The 22,778-nt window shown below is 40.2% G+C and overlaps 1 protein-coding gene across 2 annotated transcripts; it reads left to right on the forward strand.

The window, feature by feature from the left end:
- Positions 1-8,185: 8,185 nt before the first annotated feature.
- LOC108432535 (nociceptin receptor) lies at positions 8,186-21,272 on the forward strand. Of its 2 annotated transcripts, none has more exons than XM_037541527.1 (3): positions 8,186-8,685; positions 16,419-16,777; positions 18,955-21,272. In XM_037541527.1, exons 1-3 carry the CDS (start codon positions 8,477-8,479, stop codon positions 19,518-19,520), a joined length of 1,134 nt encoding a protein of 377 aa, XP_037397424.1. In that variant the 5' UTR covers positions 8,186-8,476; the 3' UTR covers positions 19,521-21,272. The 2 variants fall into 2 exon arrangements, with proteins under 2 accessions (XP_037397424.1, XP_017561915.1); XM_017706426.2 differs by having other exon boundaries at positions 16,419-16,774.
- Positions 21,273-22,778: the final 1,506 nt, after the last annotated feature.

The raw sequence follows: 22,778 nt of genomic DNA on the forward strand, positions 1-22,778 counted from the left end.
TTGAGAACTGCTTTCCTGTCCTGAGGCGCCTGATGGTTTGCCAAAACCTTCTTGGTGCTTGGCGACAGTCTTTCTCCATGTCCTCACCAAACTCCTCCCACACCCAAGTTTTTGCTTCAGCTACCACTGAAGCCATGACCCGCTTGGCCCTTTGGTACTCATCTTTTACCTCCAGAGTCCCACAACATAACCAGGCCCGATAGGACTCTTTCTTCAGCTTGACGGCTTCCTTTACCTGAGAGTTCCACCAACAGGTTTGGGGATTGCAGCCATGACAGGCACCTACAACCTTGCGGCCACAGCTCCGATCCGCTGCACCGACAATGGAGGCACGGAACAGGGCCCACTCGGACTCTATGTCACTGGCCTCCCTCGGTATGCAGTCGAAGCTTTGTCAGATGTGGGAGTTGAAGATCTTTCTGGTAGGTTCCTCTGCCAGACATTCCCAACAAACCCTCACAACATGTCTGGATCTGCCAGGTCTGTCCAGTATTCTCACCCATCATCTGATCCAACTCACCACTAGTTGGTGATCGGTTGACAGGTCCGCTCTTCTCTTCACCCGGGTGTCCAAAACACATGGTTGCAAATCCGATGACACAACTATGAAGTCGATCAATGAACTGCAGCCTAAGGTGTCCTAATGCCATGTGCGCTTATGCACACCTTTGTGTTCGAACTTGGTGTTTGTTATGGGCAGACTGTGGCGAGCACAGAACTCCAATAACAAAACACCACTCGGGTTCAGATCAGAGAGGCTGTTCCTCCCAATCACGCCCTTCCAGGTATCACTGTTATTGACCACATGAGTCTTGAAGTCACCCAGCAAGAAAATTTCCAGTACCCCCCACTTTCCAGTACCCCCTCCAGGGTCTCCAAGAAGGCCTGGTCCTCCGAACTGCCGTTCGGTGCATAAGCACAGACAACAGTCAGAGCCCGTTTCCAGACCCGAAGGTGCAGGGAAACATCTCTCTCGTCGAGAAAACCCCAACGTACAAGTGCTGAGCTGGGGTGCTATGAGTAAGCCCACTCCTGCCCGACACCTCTCACCCTGGACAACTCCAGAATGGAATAAAGTCCAACCCCTTTCAAGAGAGTTTGTTCCAGAGCCCCCACCCTGTGTTGCGGTGAGCCCAACTATATCTAGTTCATATCTCTCAGCCTCATACACTAGCTCAGGCTCTTTCCCTGTCAGAGAGGTCACGTTCCATGTTCTGAGAGCCAGTTTCATTAGCCGAGGATCGGAACGCCAAGGCCCCCGCCTTCAGCTGCCACCCGATCCACATTGCATCCCAGCCAACTGTGTGATGTACAACAAGACAGGGCTCACTGGACCATTTCTTAACCAATCTGATTGTGTCATTAGAACTAATTGTTAAATGCACAGATACAACTCTCACTACAGAATTACACATAGTTACAGTGCAAATATCTCAGCGCTTAACATGGCATTAATGGAAGAAGATAGCATGGGCATATAAATTACTCTTAAATATCAACGTCTTGTCTTCATCCTGGCTGGTGAATACATGAGTCAACAACAATGGGTTGCCCAGCAAACAGTATGGTAGCGTAATACTGTAAAACACACTGTGGTGTCTAATCTAGTGTGTTACCCTTGAGCAAAGTACAGACTCCCCTTCTAAATGCAATAAACAAATAATACAATAAAGCAGGATGATACACTCATGCCAATACATAAAAGCATGCATGGGAGATGTTATCAAATCACCAAAAATGGAGAGCAGGAGAGAGAGAGGGGGGGGGCAGGTTCTAGGACAGTATGATGGACGAGTGTGAAGATTTACAGCATAGGTTGGTGAGACTGGGAGAGAAAATTGCTTTTCCACAAATTGTTCCTTTAGGTCAGTGGCTGTTATAGTTTGGAGCTTATAAAGTTTGCAAGGGCACCGTGGCTCCAAGCCATGTTTGTGGTTTTATAACTCTTGATTTTGGAGCTTTGCAGTAGATAGGGCAAGATGGAGGCAGATGATCCACTATGACGACCCCTAAAGGGAGCAGCCAAAAGAAGAAGAAGAAGAAGAAGAAGAAGAAGTCATTAAAATAGTTCACTAAGAGAGAAATTTAACCTATTTGTAACTAGCAAAGCTACTTTCTCTGAGTGGACAATAAAGCACTTTTTTGGTTTTTCTTTACATTTCACACTAATGCATGAACATGAGAGAGAAGAGTGAACAGATTCTATATAAAGTGCTTTCTCTTGCATTTACATTTTCATTTATAGCATTTAGCAGACACTCTTATCCAGTGCTCTTATCTTCTCTCTCCTATTCCTGTTCTATTCAATTTATGTCATTATATGAAACATGAGTGTATAGTATAATGAAGCACATTCACATAGTAGCAGCTTCAGTTGCAAAGCCTGCTGGTGTTTTGGGATCAATTCTTAGATGCATCACGATGCAGACTTGAATGATTCTGAATCAATTCAAAATGTAAAAAATCGATTTTGTAAGTATTTCATTTATAACGTAATGTTGACGGAATGCAAAAGGCGGAACTTGGGAAGTGGGTAAGTGCAGCACCCGTACAGTCTGTGGCGGCACATAACAAAACCATACTGGATGATCCGATCAGCTCTGCATTAAAAGCCAAGTTAGATCACAACACAAATGTTAAGAAGAGCTGTTCTGTCCTTTCAACAAAAATCAGACCACCTTGGCAGCCACATTTATGTCCAGTACATCTTAGTATGTGCAAATGTCCTAGTATACGTTAGGTTAAAAATATGAATGAAAACGTGGACTCACTTTGCTCTGCTTTAAGCTTTAGCTCAGCTATAGCTGCTTTCCTCCCATCTCCGCCAGAAAACTTTTACTCAGAAGTAGAGCAGCTTATTGTAAAATGTCTCTCAACGTCCGACTGTTTAATGAGGCTGAAGTCGCTTCATATTCTCTGGCCTCTTGTTTGAATTTTCCCGGCACAATTTTAGGTGGAACGAGAAAATTCTAAAGAGTCTTGTGAAATTTCATCTTCGCAACTTTTTAGTGTTTGACAGTCTCTCATTACAGATTTAACGTTCCAGGAAACCAACTGCGCTGCGAATAACGCATTGTTGCTGTGTGACCTGCAGTCTGCACGCCAGTTCACAGCCATCGCGAAACAGGGCTTTTGCGCTACGTTGCACACGTCCCGTTTCGAAGATATTTTACTGACATAGTGAGCAAGAGCAGTGAATGAGAGCCTTCCAGTTCACTTGCCACATCACTTCTATTTGATTTATTAATAAAAGATATGGGAAGTAAATTCATTTTGGATCATTACAAACACTTTGCTTTAAAAGTACCAAGTCCTGACACAGTGAGAAAATAGAAATCCTGTATAGAAAAAAAAAGATGCATTTAGATGCATCGATTATTGTTTTATAATCACATCGGAACCGTCTGAATCATAATTGAATCATAATCGTGAGGTGCCTAGAGATTCCCACCCCTACCTGCTGCAGGCTGAACTGATAAACTGCGATGGACTGGCGGCTTGTCCAGGGTGTATCCTGCCTTCTGCCTGATGACCGCTGGGATAGGCTCCAGCAACCCCCTGCGACCCTGAGGGAGAAGCGGCTTAGAAAATGGATGGATGGATAGTTTATGGTGACACCAACACATGCTTGAGTGAGGACCACACATGTTGCAAGTATAGTAAGTCAAACCAAACACACACACACACACACACACAATCTTGTTTCTGTGAATTGAATTGTGGGGACCTTGCAAAGACTTCCATTCATTACTTGGAGACTTAAACCTTAACCAGAACTATTTCTAGCCTAATCCTAACCTTAGTCCTAGCCTTAATCCTAACCTTACCCTTACCTTAAAATGAAAAATGTAATGATTTACCACAAGCTGGTCACCACATAGATGAAAAGTCCCCACAACGTAAAAGTATCAACAGGTTTTGGTCCCTTCAGTGTAGCATAAACCTGGTCCACAAACACACACACACGCACACACACACACACACAAACAAACAGTGCTCCTGGAGCACGTGGGCGCTGTGCTGACTCCAGCTTTAGGAGAAACTTCATAGACCGCCATCATTCCAGCAAACTCGACAGAAAATCTATTTAGTCGAACAGAAACTCTCGAGTGGCTTCGACTCGATGATCTGTTTTCTCACAATGGAAGGATGGACAGAAACACCAGTGGTTTTTTCAGCTCCGATGCCAGAGTGGAGTCTTAAAGATGAACGTAGGTGACAGCTCTAGTGGATGACCAGGACTTGCCCAGTTATTAGAAACCCTTTTTTCTTTGCCTTTCCACTTAGGCAAGTGCATTATTGAAAATCTAATCTCAGTTTAATCTTGCCATTAAGTATAATGACTTGTACTTAATGGCCAGAAATGAAAAATACAAACGGTAGTCTCTCATTCTGCACAGTACTGTGTGTGAGTGCTAATAATATTCTCTATATGTATAACGAAAAAGGTTCATAATGAAACATGTAGCTTTAGAGTTCTATACAGAACCATTTTCATGCACAGTTCATTGCAGGGTGAAATGATTCTTCAGGGTGATGGAGAATGCATTGTATAGGGCTCTATATAGAACTTTTTTGAAAGGCACCAAAATGGTTCTTGTATCATTACAAGCTGGACATCATCACAGTAGCAATGCCATTTTTGATGCTTTATTGAATCATTATAGCAAAGAACTACTAAGCATAAATGGTTCTATATAGAGCTCATGGTTCTTTATCAAATCAAATCAAATTTATTTGTATAGCGCTTTTTACAACGGATGTTGTCACAAAGTAGCTTTACAGAATTTCAGAAAAGAAAAAGTTTCAAGAGAACTGTAAGAATGTACAGAAACCCCCCAGTGGGCAAGCCAGGGGCAACAGTGGCAAGGAAAAACTCCCTCAGAACTGAGGAAGAAACCTTGGGAGGAACCAGGCTCACCAGGGGGGACCCATCCTCCTCTGGTCAAACTACCTACAAGTGATTATATTACTAATATTAACAGCAGTAATATTGGTATTAGGAATAAGTAGGATTCTATGAGAACATCAGCGTAGGGTGGGCAGCTCATCCAAAGTAGGTGGTGGTAGCTGGGGCGTGGGCAGCTGGTCTGAAGTGGGTAGCAGGAGGGCTCGGCAGTCAGTCGTCCTTCAGTGTCCAGTCGGACATATGGGTGATTGTATACTCGGAAAGAAAGCAGGTAAATGGAATTAGTTTTGTTCTATCCGTTTGTACATAAACAGGGAATGTAAACATTTACAGAGTGTGGCTAACGACTCCGGCAGATCTGACTATGACAGCTTAACTAAAAGGAGAGAACCAGAAGGACACACAGACACGGCAGCACTCTGAAACAGTTTGGCATCCCTCCGCTCCACCGTCCACAAACTTGAGTGACCGCGTACGAGCAGCGGGACGACAGCACCAGCGTCTCAGTTTACTATAATTCCCTGTGTCCATGGACCCCTGGATCTGCTGCCTTTATCTAAGGGGGAACATTAGCTACCAAAAGCTAAACTGAACAAGTGTGTTTTCAGCCTAGTCTTAAAGATTGAGACTGTGTCTGAGTCCTGAACAGTTTTTGGAAGATCATTCCAGAGTTTGGGGGCTTTATAAGAAAAAGCTCTTCCCCCAGCTGCAACCTTCTGAATTCTGGGGACTATTAATAAGCCAGTGCTCTGGGATCTGAGTGGTTGTGATGGCTCATAATGAGAAATAAGGTCTTGCAGGTATTCAGGAGCAAGACCATGTAGGGCTTTATAAGTCAATAAAAGGATTTTATAATCAATACGGAATTTAATAGGTAGCCAATGAAGTGATGATAGCACTGGACTAATATGCTCAAATTTTCTAGTTTTAGTGAGGACCCTGGCTGCGGCGTATTGGACTAGTTGGAGTTTGTTTAAATTCTTGCTCGTGCATCCTGACAGTAGCGCATTACAGTAGTCTAGCCTAGAAGTAATAAAGGCATGTACTAGTGTTTCCGCATCACGCAGGGACAGGGCATTTCTGATCTTGGCAATGTTGCGAAGATGTAGAAAAGCTGTCCTAGTGATGTTGCCTATGTGCTGATCGAATGATAAATCTGAATCTATTATAACGCCAAGATTTTTTGCTGTTGATCCAGGTGTGGCTGGAAAGTCGGCGAGATTTAAGATTAAATCTGGTAATTTACTTCTTGCTAATTTTGGACCCAGAAGGAGAACCTCTGTTTTGTTACTGTTTAATAGGAGGAAGTTGTGTGACATCCAGCCTTTCACGTCTTTTACACAGTCCTCCATTTTCTTTAACCTGTATTGGTCATCAGGTTTTGCTGATATGTACAGTTGAGTATCGTCTGCATGACAATGAAAGTTTACGCCATGGTTACTTATAACTGTGCCTAACGGTAACATGTATAGTGTAAATAGTAATGGTCCTAATATAGACCCCTGCGGAATTCCAAATCTCACTTTTGAACAATTGGAAGATAAATTGTTTACCCTAACATACTGATAACGTTCTGTTAGGTAAGATCTGAGCCATGATAGGGCTGTCCCAGTGACTCCAACCATGTTTTCTAACCTTTCTAGGAGAATATTGTGGTCTATTGTATCAAAAGCCGTGCTAAGGTCAAGTAGCACTAAGAGAGATATGTAGCCTTGATCAGAGGCAAGAAGAAGATCATTAATTATCTTAACTAGAGCCGTCTCAGTGCTGTGGTGTGGCCTGAATCCAGACTGGAATTTTTCATATATATGGTTCTTGTGTAGATATGAACTAAGTTGTTGGGCCACAGCTTTTTCTAAGATCTTAGATATAAACGGTAAGTTAGAAACAGGCCTGTAATTAGACAAAACGGTGACATCAAGATTTGGTTTCTTGATCAGAGGTTTGATAACAGCAAGTTTAAAAGCTTTGGGTACATGGCCCAGACTAAGGGAAGAGTTTACAATAGTTGAGATAGGGTTTATAATAACTGGCAGTACTTCTTTGAGTAATTTTGATGGAATTGCATCGAGTGTGCAGGTTGTGCAATTTGCAGAAGAGATAATCTTCTCTAGCTCTAGCTGTGGGAGGGAGTAAAAGGTTTCCAGATTCTTTTCTACAGCTGTGTTTTGTTCTATATCAGCCAAGTCAGATGACAGCCAAGCTGGATTTGAATTTGATACTGTGGGTTGAATTTGTTGTCTAATATTATCAATTTTATTATTAAAGAAGTCCTTTACTAAAGAACCCTTGAAGACAATCTTTTTAAGTGTGTAGTTGTATTGTAGTCTGCTTTAACCCTGTTTACCTCTGATTTTCCTATAATGTCAGATTGGTTTTATCTGAAAATGTACAAACACATATGTTTGTCTTGCTATACTTAAGGGGACTTCCATGGGTTTATACTGATTTTTGTATTACTGTCACCAAAAAATACTACACCTTCACCTAACCTTAACCTCGGTATCCAAAAGGCCATTATTCTGCTCTTTAAATAGTTTTTTTTTTACCAAATGTAGTTTATGGTGCCCTGCGATGGACTGCCGGCTTGTCCAGGGTGTATCCTGCCTTCTGCCTGATGACCGCTGGGATAGGCTCCAGCAACCCCACGCAACCCCAAGGGAGAAGCGTCATAGAAAATGGATGGATGGATGGATGGGTGGATGTCACCAAAAAATACTACACCTTCACCTAACCTTAACCTCAGTATCCAAAAGGCCATTAATCAGCTCTTTAAATTTTTTTTTTTTTTTTTTTTTTTTTTTTTTTACCAAATGTAATTTATGGTGACACCAACACATGCTCGAGTGAGGACCACACGTGTTGCTAGTAAGACAAGAGCAAACACACACACACACACACACACACACACACACACACACACACACACACACACACACACACACAAACTTGTTTCTATGAACTGTGGGGACCTTGCATAGACTTCCATTCACTTCCTGGAGACTTCAACCTTAACCAGAAATACTTTTAGCCTAATCCTAATCCTAGGCTTAATCCTAACCTTACTCTCACCTTAAAATGAAAAATGTCCCCACAACGTGAGTGTATCAACAGGTTTTGGTCCCTTCAGCGTAGCATAAACCTGGTCCACACACACACAAACACACACACACACACACACACACACACACACACACACACACACACACAGACACACACACGCATTGCTCCTGAAGCACGCGGGCGCGTGCTGACTCCAGCTTTAGGAGAAACTGCCTGGACCGCCTTCATTCCAGCGAACTCGACAGATAATCTATCTAGTCGAACAGAAACTCTCGAGTTGCTTCGACTCGATGATCCTTGGCGCTTTTTAACCGCTTCCCCCCGCGGACTGAGCGAGCGCAGCTGAGGAGGAGGGTGTCGTTTCGCACGCGGCGAGTTCCTGGGCATCACAGCTCCGGGAGCGCGTTGTGCTCGGCTGGGTTTCTGATCCAGCAGCGTTACCTTAGCGCTTCTGGATCATTCGTGTCCGAGTTTCTGACCGTCCTGCTGTAGGCGCTCTTCATCATGGAGCTACCTGAGGACCTGGCGGGGGTTCCAGACACGATAGCACTCCGGCTGCTCAACGAGTCGCTGCTCCAGGGTAACATCAGCGCTCTGGACGACACGGACGGACTTCTTCCCATCAGCGTGAAGATCACCGTAGCGGTGGTGTATTTAATCGTGTGCGTGGTGGGGCTGGTGGGAAACTGCCTGGTCATGTATGTCATCATCAGGTGAGAAATGGTCTGTTCTGAAGTTTTAAAGTGCTGTAAATACGGATCCAGACAGCGCTGTGTAGAAGCCAGAGACCACCCCTCATTTATCACTGTCAAAACGGCCTTTAAGCACCAGACTTTTATTATTCAGCATCGGGAAAAAAGCAGGAGACACAGAGTTTTTTCAGTGCTTAGTGTGTCCATTATGTGTTCTCTTCTATTTCTGGGAGATTCGGCTTCAGTTTGTCAAAGAATTCTGCGGGGATGTTTTCCCTCAACTTCTTCTCACAGACCAGATAAGTCTGAACGCATTCAGTGATGCTGAGGAGAGAGAGCAGCAGCAGGAGGGCGTCGCCTGCCTGGGCTTTTTAATGGGATCCAAACCTTATAGTGTCACCATGTCACAGATCTCACTTCCCATTACACATCAGTCTCATCATCCATGGCTTTATTCAGGGTCACATTCACCCACCTCCACTCAGACAGACAGAGAGAGAGAGACGATAAAGAGCGAGACAATGAGAGAGAGAGAATGAGTGAGAGAGAGAGACGATGAGAGAGAGATGATAAAGATACAATAGAGAGACGATAAAGAGAGAGATGATGAGAGAGACGATAAGGAGAGAGAGAGAGAGAATCGATAAAGAGAGACAAGAGAGAGATGAAAAAGAGAGAGAGAAAATAGAGACGAGAAAGAGAGAGACGATAAAGAGAGTTGGGAGAGAAAGAGACAGACATGCAACAGAGAGAGTGAGACACGATAATGAGAGAGAAAGAGAGAGAGAGATGTGACACACTGTTAGAAGGTTCTGCAGGTACATTTTTTGTTTATCAAGGTACAAACACTGTAAATGCTCACTCAAAGGTACAACAGGGGTATTAAGGGCCGACTGTGTACTGGTGTTACAATGGTTACTGCCCCAGTAAGTTTGTAGAGTCTAGAGAGTAATGGAGAGATGAGTTAGAGAGAGAGAGAGAGAGAGAGAGAGAGAGAGTGAGAGAGAGACAGAAATCTACTCCATTGAAAAACACAATTTAAAGTTCTAAAGAAAGTGAACTGGCCTTTTTTAAATTGTAAAAGATGTTATAATAACTTTACAGATCACATTAGTTGCTATAGTGTACATAAAATATCATTCATTTGACCAGCCTAACCTGAACTTAATGCTGTGTGTGAAAAAATGTTTACCCAATATTTTGTCTGGTCGCAGGGATGCAGACTTCTAACATTGTTTATCAGGACACTCACAAAATTACCCAGATGTTATGCCAAAATGAGAAATACTGGGATCCTGGGGGGTTAGGGACCTCCTTCATAACCTCTGAACCCCCTCAGTGTCTCAGAATCAAAATTCTTGGGCCCTGAAAATAAACTTATGAAAATGATAAAGTTGTGCTGTTTATTAGGGAAAAATAGATGTTAAAATACAAATTCAAGGAAAGGTCATTGTTCAGCTGCTTTATAATCAGTGACCCTCTGTCTCATGATTAATTAGTAGTAAATTAGTTCACTCAGTTGGTCTGATGTAATCTAGCAATCGTAACTATCACCTTTGTGAATCTGAAAAAACTTCCAGTTTCGTAAGGGATTAGTGGAAAGAGTGAGTTGTGTCTCATTTCTCAAACCAAAGACAAAATAGATGTGTAAGATCTCAGAGCACAGTACAAAACCAGAAAAGAGTTTTTCCAAAAGAGGAATTTTTAAAGCATTTTGTTTTGTTTTAAGCATTTTATTTCCATTAAAGGTACCATCAGCACTGCTATAGCAAGTGAGCAGCCAGCCAACACGGGACTCCTCCCCAAATACCAAGGGGATATTTCACATGCTGATGGAATGGTTTAGTTTAGTGATCTTTTATAACAAAATAGTATCTCTTGTTTGATTTTAAGCAAGAAAACATGAAACGACGGAAACTTGAACAACTGAAATATTTAAACGAGACACATTTTGTTTCACTCTCTGTTACAGTGGTTTGCTTGTTTTTAATTATTTTGTTCATATATGACAACATTGCTGAATCAATGCACCTTTTGTTGAGGTGTGAATCCTCATATTGCATAAAAAAGTAACTGCACATTTTACAGGTTGATTAAAATATTCTTCTAAAAAAAGGCTTCTGACAGTGGAAGGATGGACAGAAACCCCTGTAGATTTTCTCTGTTGTCTCTCAAAGATGAAAGCTTTAAGTACTGTTTATCTGATGGTGACAGTTTTGGTGGTCTACCAGGTGAGGAGTCCCAATTTCTCTAAAATTTTTTTTTAAAGTTTTCATTTATTTTCTTTTCTGAATTTTGACTCTCTGCTTCCTTAAGAAATTTGATTTTTTTTATCCAGTCTCATTGAATATATATCCTGAAATCGGAATAATTTACTGCCTGTTTTGACTAGAAAATGAAAGCCTCTGACTTTTGAGTAGTTCTATATGGATCATTATACCAAACTGGTTATACTTGAGAACAGATATCAAAACAGATATTAGATATTTAACTAACTTGGATTCCTTTTCTGAAAATCCTTTTGGTTTTACTTTACTTACGCCTTGATAATCTTCATTTTATTAAAACAAAATGATTAAACTTTCCATTTTGGCACAGCCAAAACAGTCATAATGCTTACATAACTTTATCAAATGTTTCAGTAATGACTGTTTCGGCAGTGACAATTTTAGCTAATTTTGAGAAGGATTCAAAATGCTAGGCTGTGACAGTTCTTGATGTTCCACACTGATTTTCAGGCTTTTGGACATTTACTTCAAAACAATGGGATCTTATGAGGGACAGAGATACAGCCTCACTTTCTGATCTAAAATGCAGCGGTCTGGCTAAATTAAGACTACAGACAAAATCTCAGTGTTTTGACAGTGACATGAAAACATGGGACAGCATTTTTTGATGAGTCGTCCATTCACCCAGAAGAGTATTTGTGAGGTCAGACACTGACGTTGGATAAGAGGACCTCCCTTGCAATCTCCATTATAGTTCATCACAAAAATATTTGATAGGGTTGAAGTCAGGGCTTTGTGTGGGCTGGTCAAGTTCTTCTACACCAAACTCACCCAGCCATACCTTTATGGAACTTGCTTTGTGCACTGGGGCACAGTCATGCTGGAACAGAAAAGGTTCTTCCCCAAACTGCTCTTACAAAGCTATAGGTATAAAAATGTCCAAAATGTCTTGGTTTGTTGAAGCATTAAGATTTCCCTAGGCCAACCCCTGAAAAACATTCGCATAGCATTATCCCTCCTCCACCAAACTTTACAGTTGGCACAATGCAGTCAGACAGTTAATGTTCTCTTGGCATTTGCCAACCCCAAACTCATCCAACAGAGTGCCAGACAGTTAAAAGAGATCCGTCACTCCACAAAACATGTTTCCACTGCTCCAGAGTCCAGTGCCAGCATACTTTACACCACTCCATCTGACACTTGGCATTGAGCTTGGTGATGTAAGGCTTGCATGCAGCTGCTTGGCCATGGAAACCCATGCTATGAAGCACCGGGTGCACAGTTTCTGTGCTGATGTTAATGCCAGAGGTTTGGAATACTGCAGTAATTGAGGCTACAGAGCGTTGGTGACTTTTATGCACTATGTGCCTCAGCACTCGCTGACTCACTCTGCAACTTTATGTGGTCTGACATTTGTGGTTGAGTTGCTGTGGTTCCTAAATGCTTCCACTCTTTTAAAAAAATACCACATACAGTTGCTCGTGGAATATTTAGGAGGAAAGAAGTTTCACAAACTGATTTGTTGCAATGGTGGCATCTTATTACAGCACCACACTCGAATTCAGTGAGCCCTTTAAAACAACCCAGATGTTTCTGAAGGCAGACTGCCTGGCTAAGTGCTTGATTCTATACACCTGTGGAAATGGAACTCAATGAAACAATGATTAAGAGGTGTGTTCCAATACTTTTGTCCTTATATTGCATCTCAGGTCTGAATATTTAAATGATTTGAAATAGTTTTTTACTGTGGAACTGCAGTTTAAACAGATTCAGTAGAATGGTCCATATATGGATAGATGTGTGTATGGCGGGTGAAAAAGTGAGAGGTGTGATATAAATGAGAATAGGCAAAGGAGACCACTGTGCAAACTTAAAAAAAGGAATGGATTTGTTTCCATATTAATAAAACATATTACATCAACACCAATCACTTCTATCTGATCTTTTATCAATCACTATGATGAAGAAATGTATTTCATTTGTGTAGGAAAGATGTACACATTCAAAGCAAATAAATGCGATGCATCACTTTTTCAGTGCAGCAGATATAAAGCATTGGCTTGTAATAAGACAAGCAGAAATGTGTAGCGTTGTTCTAAAAGGTATGACATCTGAGAAGTATTAGACCACAAATGACGTTGATCAAGCCAGCAATGTAGGCTGAGAGTGCGCTTTTTCAACACAAGGTCCCTTTGGCAATCAATACTTTTAAATTATCCTGGGTGTTGACATATTGGCAGGTGATAATACATTTAAGCTTTTCCGACAGAGAGTGAGAGGGAGAGAGAAAGAGAGAGAGAGAGAGAGAGAGAGATTAGTAATGACAGCTCTACCATCTCTATGTCAGGTGCCTAATGATATATATATATATATATATATATATATATATATATATATATCTCTGATATATATATATATATATATATATATATATATATATATATATATGTGTGTGTGTGTGTGTGTGTGTGTGTGTGTGTGTGTGTGTGTGTGTGTGTGCAATTCTCCGGCTCACAAAATAAAACAGTTGCTCTTCCCAGAATGCTAGCTTGCATGTTTATTAGACTGCAGAGTATGCACATAGTGATTTATATGGTCTACCAAGCTTCAGCAGACTGGATGTAGCTACAAACGGGAGCTACGTTAGGCCAAAGCATTGGACCAGCGAAACAAATTTATTAAAATGGACTATTACTGCCTTAAAGATGAGCTTATTAAAGTGGACTGCTTCTACACATTTAAAATGAGATTCTTCAAGGGGTCTTTAGTAAAGAAATGGTTCTGTACAGAACCATAAACACTTAATGAATGCTTTGCATGACTTAAGTGTTCCTTGCATGGTGGAATGGTCCTTCAGACTGATGGAAAACGTACTGTAAATTGTTTTATACTGAACTTTTTAAAAAGGGTTCTATATATCACCAAAAAGGTTATGCTATTGTAACAGGCCTGATATCGTAACAATAGAAGAACCCCTTTTGGTGCCCTATAGAACCCTTATCAATTAGGTTCTATACAGAACATAAACAACATTCATAACACACATTCTCCATTAGTCTGAAGGATCATTTCACCATGCAAAGGACTATTAAGCATGGACATTGTTCTATATAGAACCATTGCCTTTACTAAAGAATCCTTAAAGAAACCATCTTTTTTAGCTGTGTGGATGTACTGATATTACCTCCACTTTCAGACACTGAGTAGACATTCTATATAGAACAGTCTACAGCACATTCTTCATTAATCTGAAGAACCATTTTATGTTTTAATCATGGGTTCTTTGAATGTTCATTGTTCTATATAGAACCTTTACTAAAGAACCTTTGAGTATTCATTTTTTTAAAGAGTGTGTGGTGGAAACCCTATTATATATGGTGTATTGAAGAACTTTTAAAATTGGTTCTATGTAGCACCAAAAGCAGTATGTTGTACAATATAGAACCCTCCTTCTCTTTAAGAATGTAAAACCTTTCAATTGCATTTCAGTTGAGTTTTAAAGAATAAGAGTTTTAAGTCTTTAAAGTATCACTGATTGCAAAGTACTTTCAGAACAAATAGGGCTTGTTCTATAGCTTTGAGGAACATGTTTTGTCGCATTTGTCCAAACCAGAAACCTTTAAAGAGCTTCTATTTTTTAGATGATATATACTTATTAGTAGTTTAGTCTTAATTGTTTGTCTATTACTATTAATGCAAAGACAAGAGGGAAAGTTGGCAGCCAGTTAAGTGCTGTGTGTTGCTATAGAGACATAGAAATGATAAGTACGAGGGGTCGTGCGACAGGTCTGAGAGAGACCGCTTCCAACCAAGTTTACTTCCCCTCATTCTTGTGACATGAACAACCAGCGACTTTCTCTTACTTCCCTCGCTCCAGTCTGATTAAGCATATAATTAAGAAAGAATCTCAGCCTTGCCTAATGCACTCATATAATTGCTTTGTAATTATGTTTCAGAAAATAGAAATACTGCAGCACAGCCAGCACTGAGTGGTCTAGCACAGAGGGAAGAAGGTTCTAGAATGTGTAGAATGTGAAGGAAGAGTGGATAACTATATCTTTTTGTGCCACATTTGATAAAGTGTGACAAAACGTGAGTATTCATACATTTATACAGGTGGCCACTGCTGACTAGACAGCAGCAATATAGCTGCTGTAGGCCTATTTTAAACCCCTTGTTGCTATGCTGGTTACCAAGCATGTCACACCGAATGTCCCTCACTGCTTATTGACCATGCTCTGTGCTCTTTATGGTGGAAGATGGAATTTCAGATTCCTTTGAACTCGACTGCAAAGTCCTATTGCGGTCGCCACAATGATTCGTAATGAGATTTCTTACAAGCCCTGCCACTGTCGTACAGCTCAGTATTGAAAATGAAAGCTGTATTGATTTAACCCTTTTGTGGGGAAGAGTCCTGGCAGCATTTAGCCACATTTAATGAAGAAATAAGGTGCAATTGGTCTTTGAAAATTCAACTAATTGGATAATTTATAAATTCAGATGATCAAGTAGAGTCTACTTGAGACTGTTATTGCAAGGTCTTATCAGAGAAGGCAAAAGAAGACACAGTGAAAAGGAAGGCATGTTGAGGAAAATGAAGGGATTTTAAAGAAGCTGTGTGCTTATGCTTTTAGCTATAGGGTCCTATTGGTCATTGGGCATTTTTGTGTTTCCTTGGCTGGATTTGTGTTTGGGGTGGGGGGACTAGACTGGAAGATGCTGATCGAACTAATCAGAGTTAGAACAGATTTTTGGTCAGCTGCTTTTTTTTTACCAAAGCCTCACCCCATTCAAACCAGTCTTTTAAATTTTGCCTGACCCTAACTAACAGTGAGCAGGCTAGCCAGCTGGCAATTTACAAACACCCCTTAAATGTGATCACACGATGAGCATAAGTAAAATAAGAAACAGGTCAACAGTGCCTACTTTACAGAAGATCAGTTGTATGCACTGTCTGTATAGTTTTTAGCTAGTCCACCCCACAAATGCTGCTTGAATTATTTGTTGCCTATCATAGCCACTTAGCCACAGTACTATCAAAATAGCAAAGGCTAACGATCATATTCCTACTTGCATTGGCCACCAACACTTACCTTCATGCTCACCACAGTTTTTCCCATTTGATGATCATTTTATCTCTGTAATCCAATATTTCAGAGAGATTTGAAGTCAACTAAAAGCTTAAAAATATTTTTAACAAATCTGCTGTCATGGAGTTGTTTGCTTTGCCATAACCACACCGCTGTCAGTCACTGTGCAGTTTGATATGTCCTCATCAGGCAAAGTTGAATTTTCCCAGCTTTTTGCCCCATTTGAAACATTGTTTAGGATTCAAATTTGACTAATAAATAATTATCAAGTAACAAATCTTTAGGATCATTAAGACATTTTTATTAGGGTTATTTTATAGCAACAGAAACCCCTTCTGGTGCTATTATCTTTAAAGACTGTAGTTATGTTTAGGTTACATATGACAGGTAATCATATCTCTCAGCTGACTGTTCATTGGTTTTGTTTCTGCTACAGGTACACGAAGATGAAGACGGCCACTAATATCTACATCTTTAATCTGGCTCTGGCCGATGCCTTAGTGCTGGCCACTCTACCTTTCCAAGGCACGGATGTCCTGCTCGGCTTCTGGCCCTTTGGTCTAGCTTTGTGCAAGATGGTGGTGGCCATAGACTATTACAACATGTTCACCAGCATCTTCACTCTGACCATCATGAGTGTGGACCGCTATATTGCCGTGTGCCACCCGGTGCGTTCCCTGGCCGTGCGAACGCCACACAGGGCCAAACTGGTCAATGTGGCAGTGTGGGCACTGGCGTCTGCCATAGGAGTGCCTGTAATGATCATGGGGCAAGTGGAAGTGGAGTCCAATGGTAGTCCTGACCTCTTATTAATCTTCACCATCATTCAGCCTCAACTCCATCATTCAGACTCAACTCACCATGCTGAAATTCACCCAGCGTAATTCTGTTCATTCACCTCATTATACACATAGAATAGTAATACGTCTGGGCACATTAATCTCTGTTTCCATCTCATCTAAAGTGACTGACATTTTTTACTGCCTGTTCTGCTCTGGCCTCTTGTTATTTGGGGGGGTGGGGGGTGTGCATTAGTGTGTGATTTTAGAGGACAGGCAGTCTGGCACATTTGAGAGAGAGGAGTGATCACTAAAAGACAAAACTTCAACCTTGTCATCCATCTCATAAGCCAAGATCTGTTTTCCCAAAAGTGCTCATGTTAAAGGGAAATATTATGTTTGCATAATAATTTTTTAAAGATGTAAACAAAGTCATTCAGGGTGGTTTGCTCCGTTCTAGAGACATTTACAGAGTCAGAATTGTTCACAGTGGAGATGACAGGAGCCAGACGTCTGAAGAACTTAGAAAAAAGCTGCCACACAGACAGTTATTACATACATTGATTACAAATACTCTGTCTGGTGCCTGAGACTCTCCTACAATATTAAAACCAATTCTTAACAGAGATACATGCAGAGTGTTGTGAGTCAAAATAATCTCCAAAGAAAATATTTTTTTCAGATTTACAGCTATTTTAACATCATCAGCAGTACATATAAACACTCTGAAGACAAGCGTAAGTTTCATTGGTCATTTTGAAGAGTAAATAAAAAGACTGTATTTGTGTTGAAGACATTGTGACCCCTGGTTTCTATCGCCTGTATGTTTCTTACAAATCACAATTTCACATCAAGCTACTTTGAATGACTCTGTTGACATCTTAACCACAGAATTATTTAACCTAATCTACATCTGCTTCATACCATCAATTATTATGGACAATTATTTTAATGCATTCCCTTAGAAAAGAAGAGAAAGCCCATTGACTTGAAATTCATTTATAACAGAAGGCGTTGGATCATTAATGGACTCTGTGAATGAACATCTGAAATACTTGACCATGAATTGGACCAAGACAGTGTCTTGGTCTCAAGACAGATATGAGAGAGAATCTTACTACAGCTGCTCTTATGAAGTTATAGTCAACTTCAAAAGTAAAATAGCAGTTCTGGTTACTTTTGCTTTGCATATTGTTTTCTAGTATTTATGCACGGTAAGTCAGGAGCCTATGAAAACTTGACTCCACTACACTGAGAACTAGAGCTTTACAGCTTAATTTACGAACACCTTTGAGCAAAGAAATCATTTTTGCTTTCATCTTCTGTTATAAGGTTGTTCTGAGTCAACGGTTTTGGTGCCTTTCTGAGCACAGGGAAATACTTCAAACTTACTGAACTTAATGGGGAATTCCATTGATTTTTAAAAATTACACCATAGTTCATTCATTGTCCTGTAAATAACGTCATTCACAATGGTTTGATGTGAATTGCTCCTGTTCTAGAAAAACTGCAAGAATTATACACAGTGGTGGTGATAGGAACCAGACATCTCAAGAGTTTATTGACTCTAAAAGCTCCCTCACAGAAAGTTATTGCATGAAATGGTTATAAACCATTATATCATTACTTTACTGCCTGATGCCTGAGACACTGTGTTGTAATTTTTAGATTATTTTAGTAGTTTTTTTTTTAGATCTACAAGATTTTGGGCATAAAATGGCAGAAAGGTACTAGCACGGCAAAAACTTATTTTGTCAGATTTACCACTGTTTTAGCATCATCAACATTACATAAGAAAACTCATAAGTGTGTGTGTTTACTAGTCATTTTGGATAATATAGAAATGAACTATATTTGTATTGTAGACATCACAACCCCTAGTCCCTATCACCACAATTATATAGAAGTCCAAGCTGGTAAATTTCTCTTCAAGGAACCATTTCACATCAAACCACTCTGAATGACTTTGTTTACAGTTCACCAATTGAATTATGCAGAATTTAAAAAAAATCAGTGGAGCTCTCCTTTCATACAGTCATTAAACAGTATTCCAGTTATAGTCACGATGTGCTAAGAAAATTTTGGGAAGACAGGTCTTGTTCATGGCTCATTTTAGTCACTACTTTGAATTATTAGAATATCAGTGTGGTTATATTGATTACATAACTGGAGTCTCTTCATATATTTTCCCAGATATTGAGTGCATGGTGGTCCTTCCTGACCCTCAAAGCTACTCCGAGCCTGTATTCGGGACCTGTGTGTTCCTCTTCTCCTTTTTAATCCCAGTGGCCATCATTAGTGTGTGCTACAGCTTGATGGTGCGCCGGCTGCATAGCGTGCGTCTGCTCTCCGGCTCCAGGGAGAAGGACAGGAACCTGAGGAGGATCTCGCAGATGGTGCTGGCTGTGGTGGCTGCCTTTGTGTTTTGCTGGATGCCTGTTCAGGTCTTGGCTCTGATTCAGGCCTTGGGAAAGGTGGACCTAGGAGGCAGCGAGGTTGCCGTAGCAGCAATGCACTTCTGCATCGCTCTGGGTTACACCAACAGCAGCCTTAACCCCGTGCTATATGCGTTCCTGGATGAAAATTTCAAACGCTGCTTCCGCGAGTTTTGCCTGCCAGGTAATTCAGTTGTAGAACTAGAGGCACCACGGAGGAAATCAGCAAAGGAGGGTGGATGTGGCGTAGACGAAGAGCAAGAATTCATACAAGGAAATGGAGGGGCTGTTGAAGATGCTGCCATACCCAGGTGTGAAGAGTAGAACTTTGAACCCCATGATGCCTGTTTAAAATACTTTAAAGAAAATTAATTGCAAACAATTTTCCCTTTATTGTAAATGTGCTTGATCAGCCAAGTATAGAGCCCGAAGTGTGCCTTAATATCTGGCAAGTAATCACATCCAACTTGATAATAACACTGTATGGTTTTTGACACTGTATGACATACTACTATCCAAAGTATGGGCTTCATCTTAAAGTCAACAACATTGCCAGTTTGGAAAATATATATAATTTACGCAATTTTCCACTCACAAGATGTAGTAAATCTGGTAAAACATGTTTGGAGTCCAGATTTTGCTTCTTTTTTTAAACAGGAGCGAGGCTAATTTGCTAACAAACACTAGAAGTCTATAGTCAATTATATATGCCCAAATCTTCTTTTAACCTGCTCAAACCTCATTCAGTTCTCCATTAAGGTTCCTCTAGACTTGCTGATGTGGTAAAAGTTACTGTGAGCAATAAAAATGACGAAACTTCACTGTGTGGCTAAACACTGTACGTAGCTATTTTAGACAACGTGATGAATTTGATTCTCCTTTGTGTTCATATATCACACGTTATGTTTGCAATTTCTGCTGTTTCCTTTTATAAATAACTGTTAATCTTGAATTTAGTAATTGAAGATGCATATTTTTAAATAGAAAAGAAATTGGAAATGTAATCTAGAGTCCATATGTGTGAGTGACGTGCTAGCAAGATTCTGTGGGGAATTACCTACACCTGTAGTCAAAAAATGGCTGACCACAGGATTCAGCTACACAGTAAATTTTTAATCATTTTTATAGCTCACAGTAAATTATGCAGCGTTCTAAACCACAGGGACAAGTCAGTGTGACTTTAATGAAGAGCTGGATTTGGTGTAAGCAGGTTGGTTTGGGGTGCATTTACAGAAAAGTTTTCAGTGACTATTGACTTTTAGTGTTTTTTTAGCTTGTAGCTCCAGTGCTACAAGTAAAATTTGATCACCAAGCATGCCTTGGCTGATTGCATCTGGGCTAAGTGAAAAATTGATTAAATTAGATTTATAACCAAACTATAACATTAAGAATGAATATTGTTTTTCTTTTGTCTGTTTTTACATTAAAGCATGTCAAGTGTGAGATGATCTAGGCCCGATGTTAAACTGCTGGCTTAAAGCTTACATTACTTACTAGCTGCAATAGCCTCTTATCTCAAGTTCATAACTAAGAAACAAACTTTGGATGTAAATAACACCTTGACTGAGTGGCTACATTTTGTCACTAGGAAGAAATTGTGTAAATTTAAATTTTGAAATAACTTTTGCTTTAAGTTAATGTTTACAGCCTCGAACAGATCTGTAGATAGAGTTTACTCTGTAAAGAATCCAGGGTATAATTAGAACACGAGTTTTAATCAGCAAGACAAAAGTTTGTGTAACCTGCCTTGCGACTTGGGACAAAAGGGCTTACTTTGTAAATAGGCTTTTCTTCTTTTGTGAAATAATACAGGACCTTAACACCTAACCAGTATGCATTTTATGTTGTAATGTTAATTGTTTCTGAACCTGGCAAGAAGCATAAAGCATTTGCAAGTTTAATGTAACTCAAAGACTTTATACTCTCCAAAATGAAAGGATCTATCGGACGCACTATATGGTATTTATTGTATGCTGCACATAATGAACGCAAGACAAAAAGGCATCTGTTAGTACAAAGTATTAAATATAGATGTAGACACATAATCCCCAGTGGTATATATATATACCCATGCATACTAGCTTTGTAAAGAAACATAATGCATATGACTGTAGAAGCCTATGATTATTAAATTTCTGCATATGACATCTCCTGTTTATTTTTGGTGTACTGTGTGCTATGAAAGAAGTTTTCACAGGCTTTTCTTGCTCAGGGCTTTCTCAAGAGAGAGCAGATCCAGGTGACAGGGTATCTTTTCTCTTTCGGAGGCCTTTTTATGTTGCTCTATGATGCAGTCAATATGAGTGGGTGCGGGAGAGCAAACAAAACACCTTGATTTTCTAATTTTATCTATCGGGTTCTGTGGTGAGAATAAATACTTATCCAATCACATTATAAGACACCAGTGAGGAAGCTGTCGAGCATGACTTAACCGTCTGTATTCCTGTCCATGATATGAAGTGCTAGCCAGACTGTGTGCTGTTTTGACAAAGCTAACATATTGACTGTAGTTTTCTGTGTGGTTATTATAACCTGGCCTCCATCCAGCTTTGCATCCATTTTCACATGGAACACTGCAGACACTGTATTAAAGTACACATAAAATTTTCACAACCATAGAAATGGATTGTAACTTAACAATACGTAAAGTGTAGCTTATACTAATTCCTGCTTTTATGTCTTATTGACCCCCCTTCTATTTTATTATTACTTATTGATAGTCATTCACTGCTCGTACTGTTATTAAATTCAACTGCTAAGACGTAAAGTCATTCAGAATTGTTTGATCTGAGATGTTTCACTGTAGAGAAAATAGCAGATTTCTTTACAGTGGTGATGATAGGAATCAGATGTCACAATATCTACAGCACAAATATAGCCACATCATTCAGTGAGCTCACATGTATTTTCTGCTATTTTAATTGTAATGTTATTCATTTCCCCTTTCAATGCCCTATATGTACCTCATGGCTGTGAAGTATTAAATATAAAAGTATGTTTTAGACCAAACTTTTATTAACTTTTAGTTCCTGGAAGATAAGAGATGGAGTTCATAGACAAACACTGACTCTGAGTTAATGACTGTCTAAAGGAGGAGCACCAGGATACCAAGACCTAATGAAATACACACCAGCTTCAAAAGAGCATGCTTCAGTTTTCCCTGTGCAAGCATGTTCATAAATTTCTGTAGCTGTATGTGTAATTAGTTTGCTTCTGTGAAACAGAACATCATAGAATCCTCACCATCTGTGTCCTCTTTCAGTGAAACACAACTGACTCTATCTGGGTAAAATGAGTTCTCTTGTTTATTCACATACTGTTTCCATTTGAAGGGGAATTCCAAGACCAACATAACTACATCATTAATATGTAAACAGAGTAATTCAGAGTGGTCTGATGTAAAATGCCTGTTTTGGAGAAGATTAAGAGACCCTAATTAGTCCCACAACAGGGAAGTTTCACCTCCGCATTTAACCCATCCGTGAAGTGAAACACCACATACGCTCTACTGAGCACACTTGCCCGGAGCGGTGGGTAGCCCAATCTGCAGCACCCAGGGAGCAGTTGGGGGTTAGGTGTCTT

Source organism: Pygocentrus nattereri, chromosome 9 (genome assembly GCF_015220715.1).
Source record: "Pygocentrus nattereri isolate fPygNat1 chromosome 9, fPygNat1.pri, whole genome shotgun sequence".
Lineage (NCBI taxonomy): Eukaryota > Metazoa > Chordata > Actinopteri > Characiformes > Serrasalmidae > Pygocentrus > Pygocentrus nattereri.

Excerpts from the sequence above, each read along its gene's own strand:
- LOC108432535 (XM_037541527.1), top strand. The coding sequence starts at position 8,477 with ATGGAGCTACCTGAGGACCTGGCGGGGGTTCCAGACACGATAGCACTC. Across the intron at positions 8,686-16,418 it reads GTCATGTATGTCATCATCAG|GTACACGAAGATGAAGACGG; the intron begins GTGAGAAATGGT and ends TTTCTGCTACAG. Across the intron at positions 16,778-18,954 it reads GGAAGTGGAGTCCAATGGTA|ATATTGAGTGCATGGTGGTC; the intron begins GTCCTGACCTCT and ends ATATTTTCCCAG.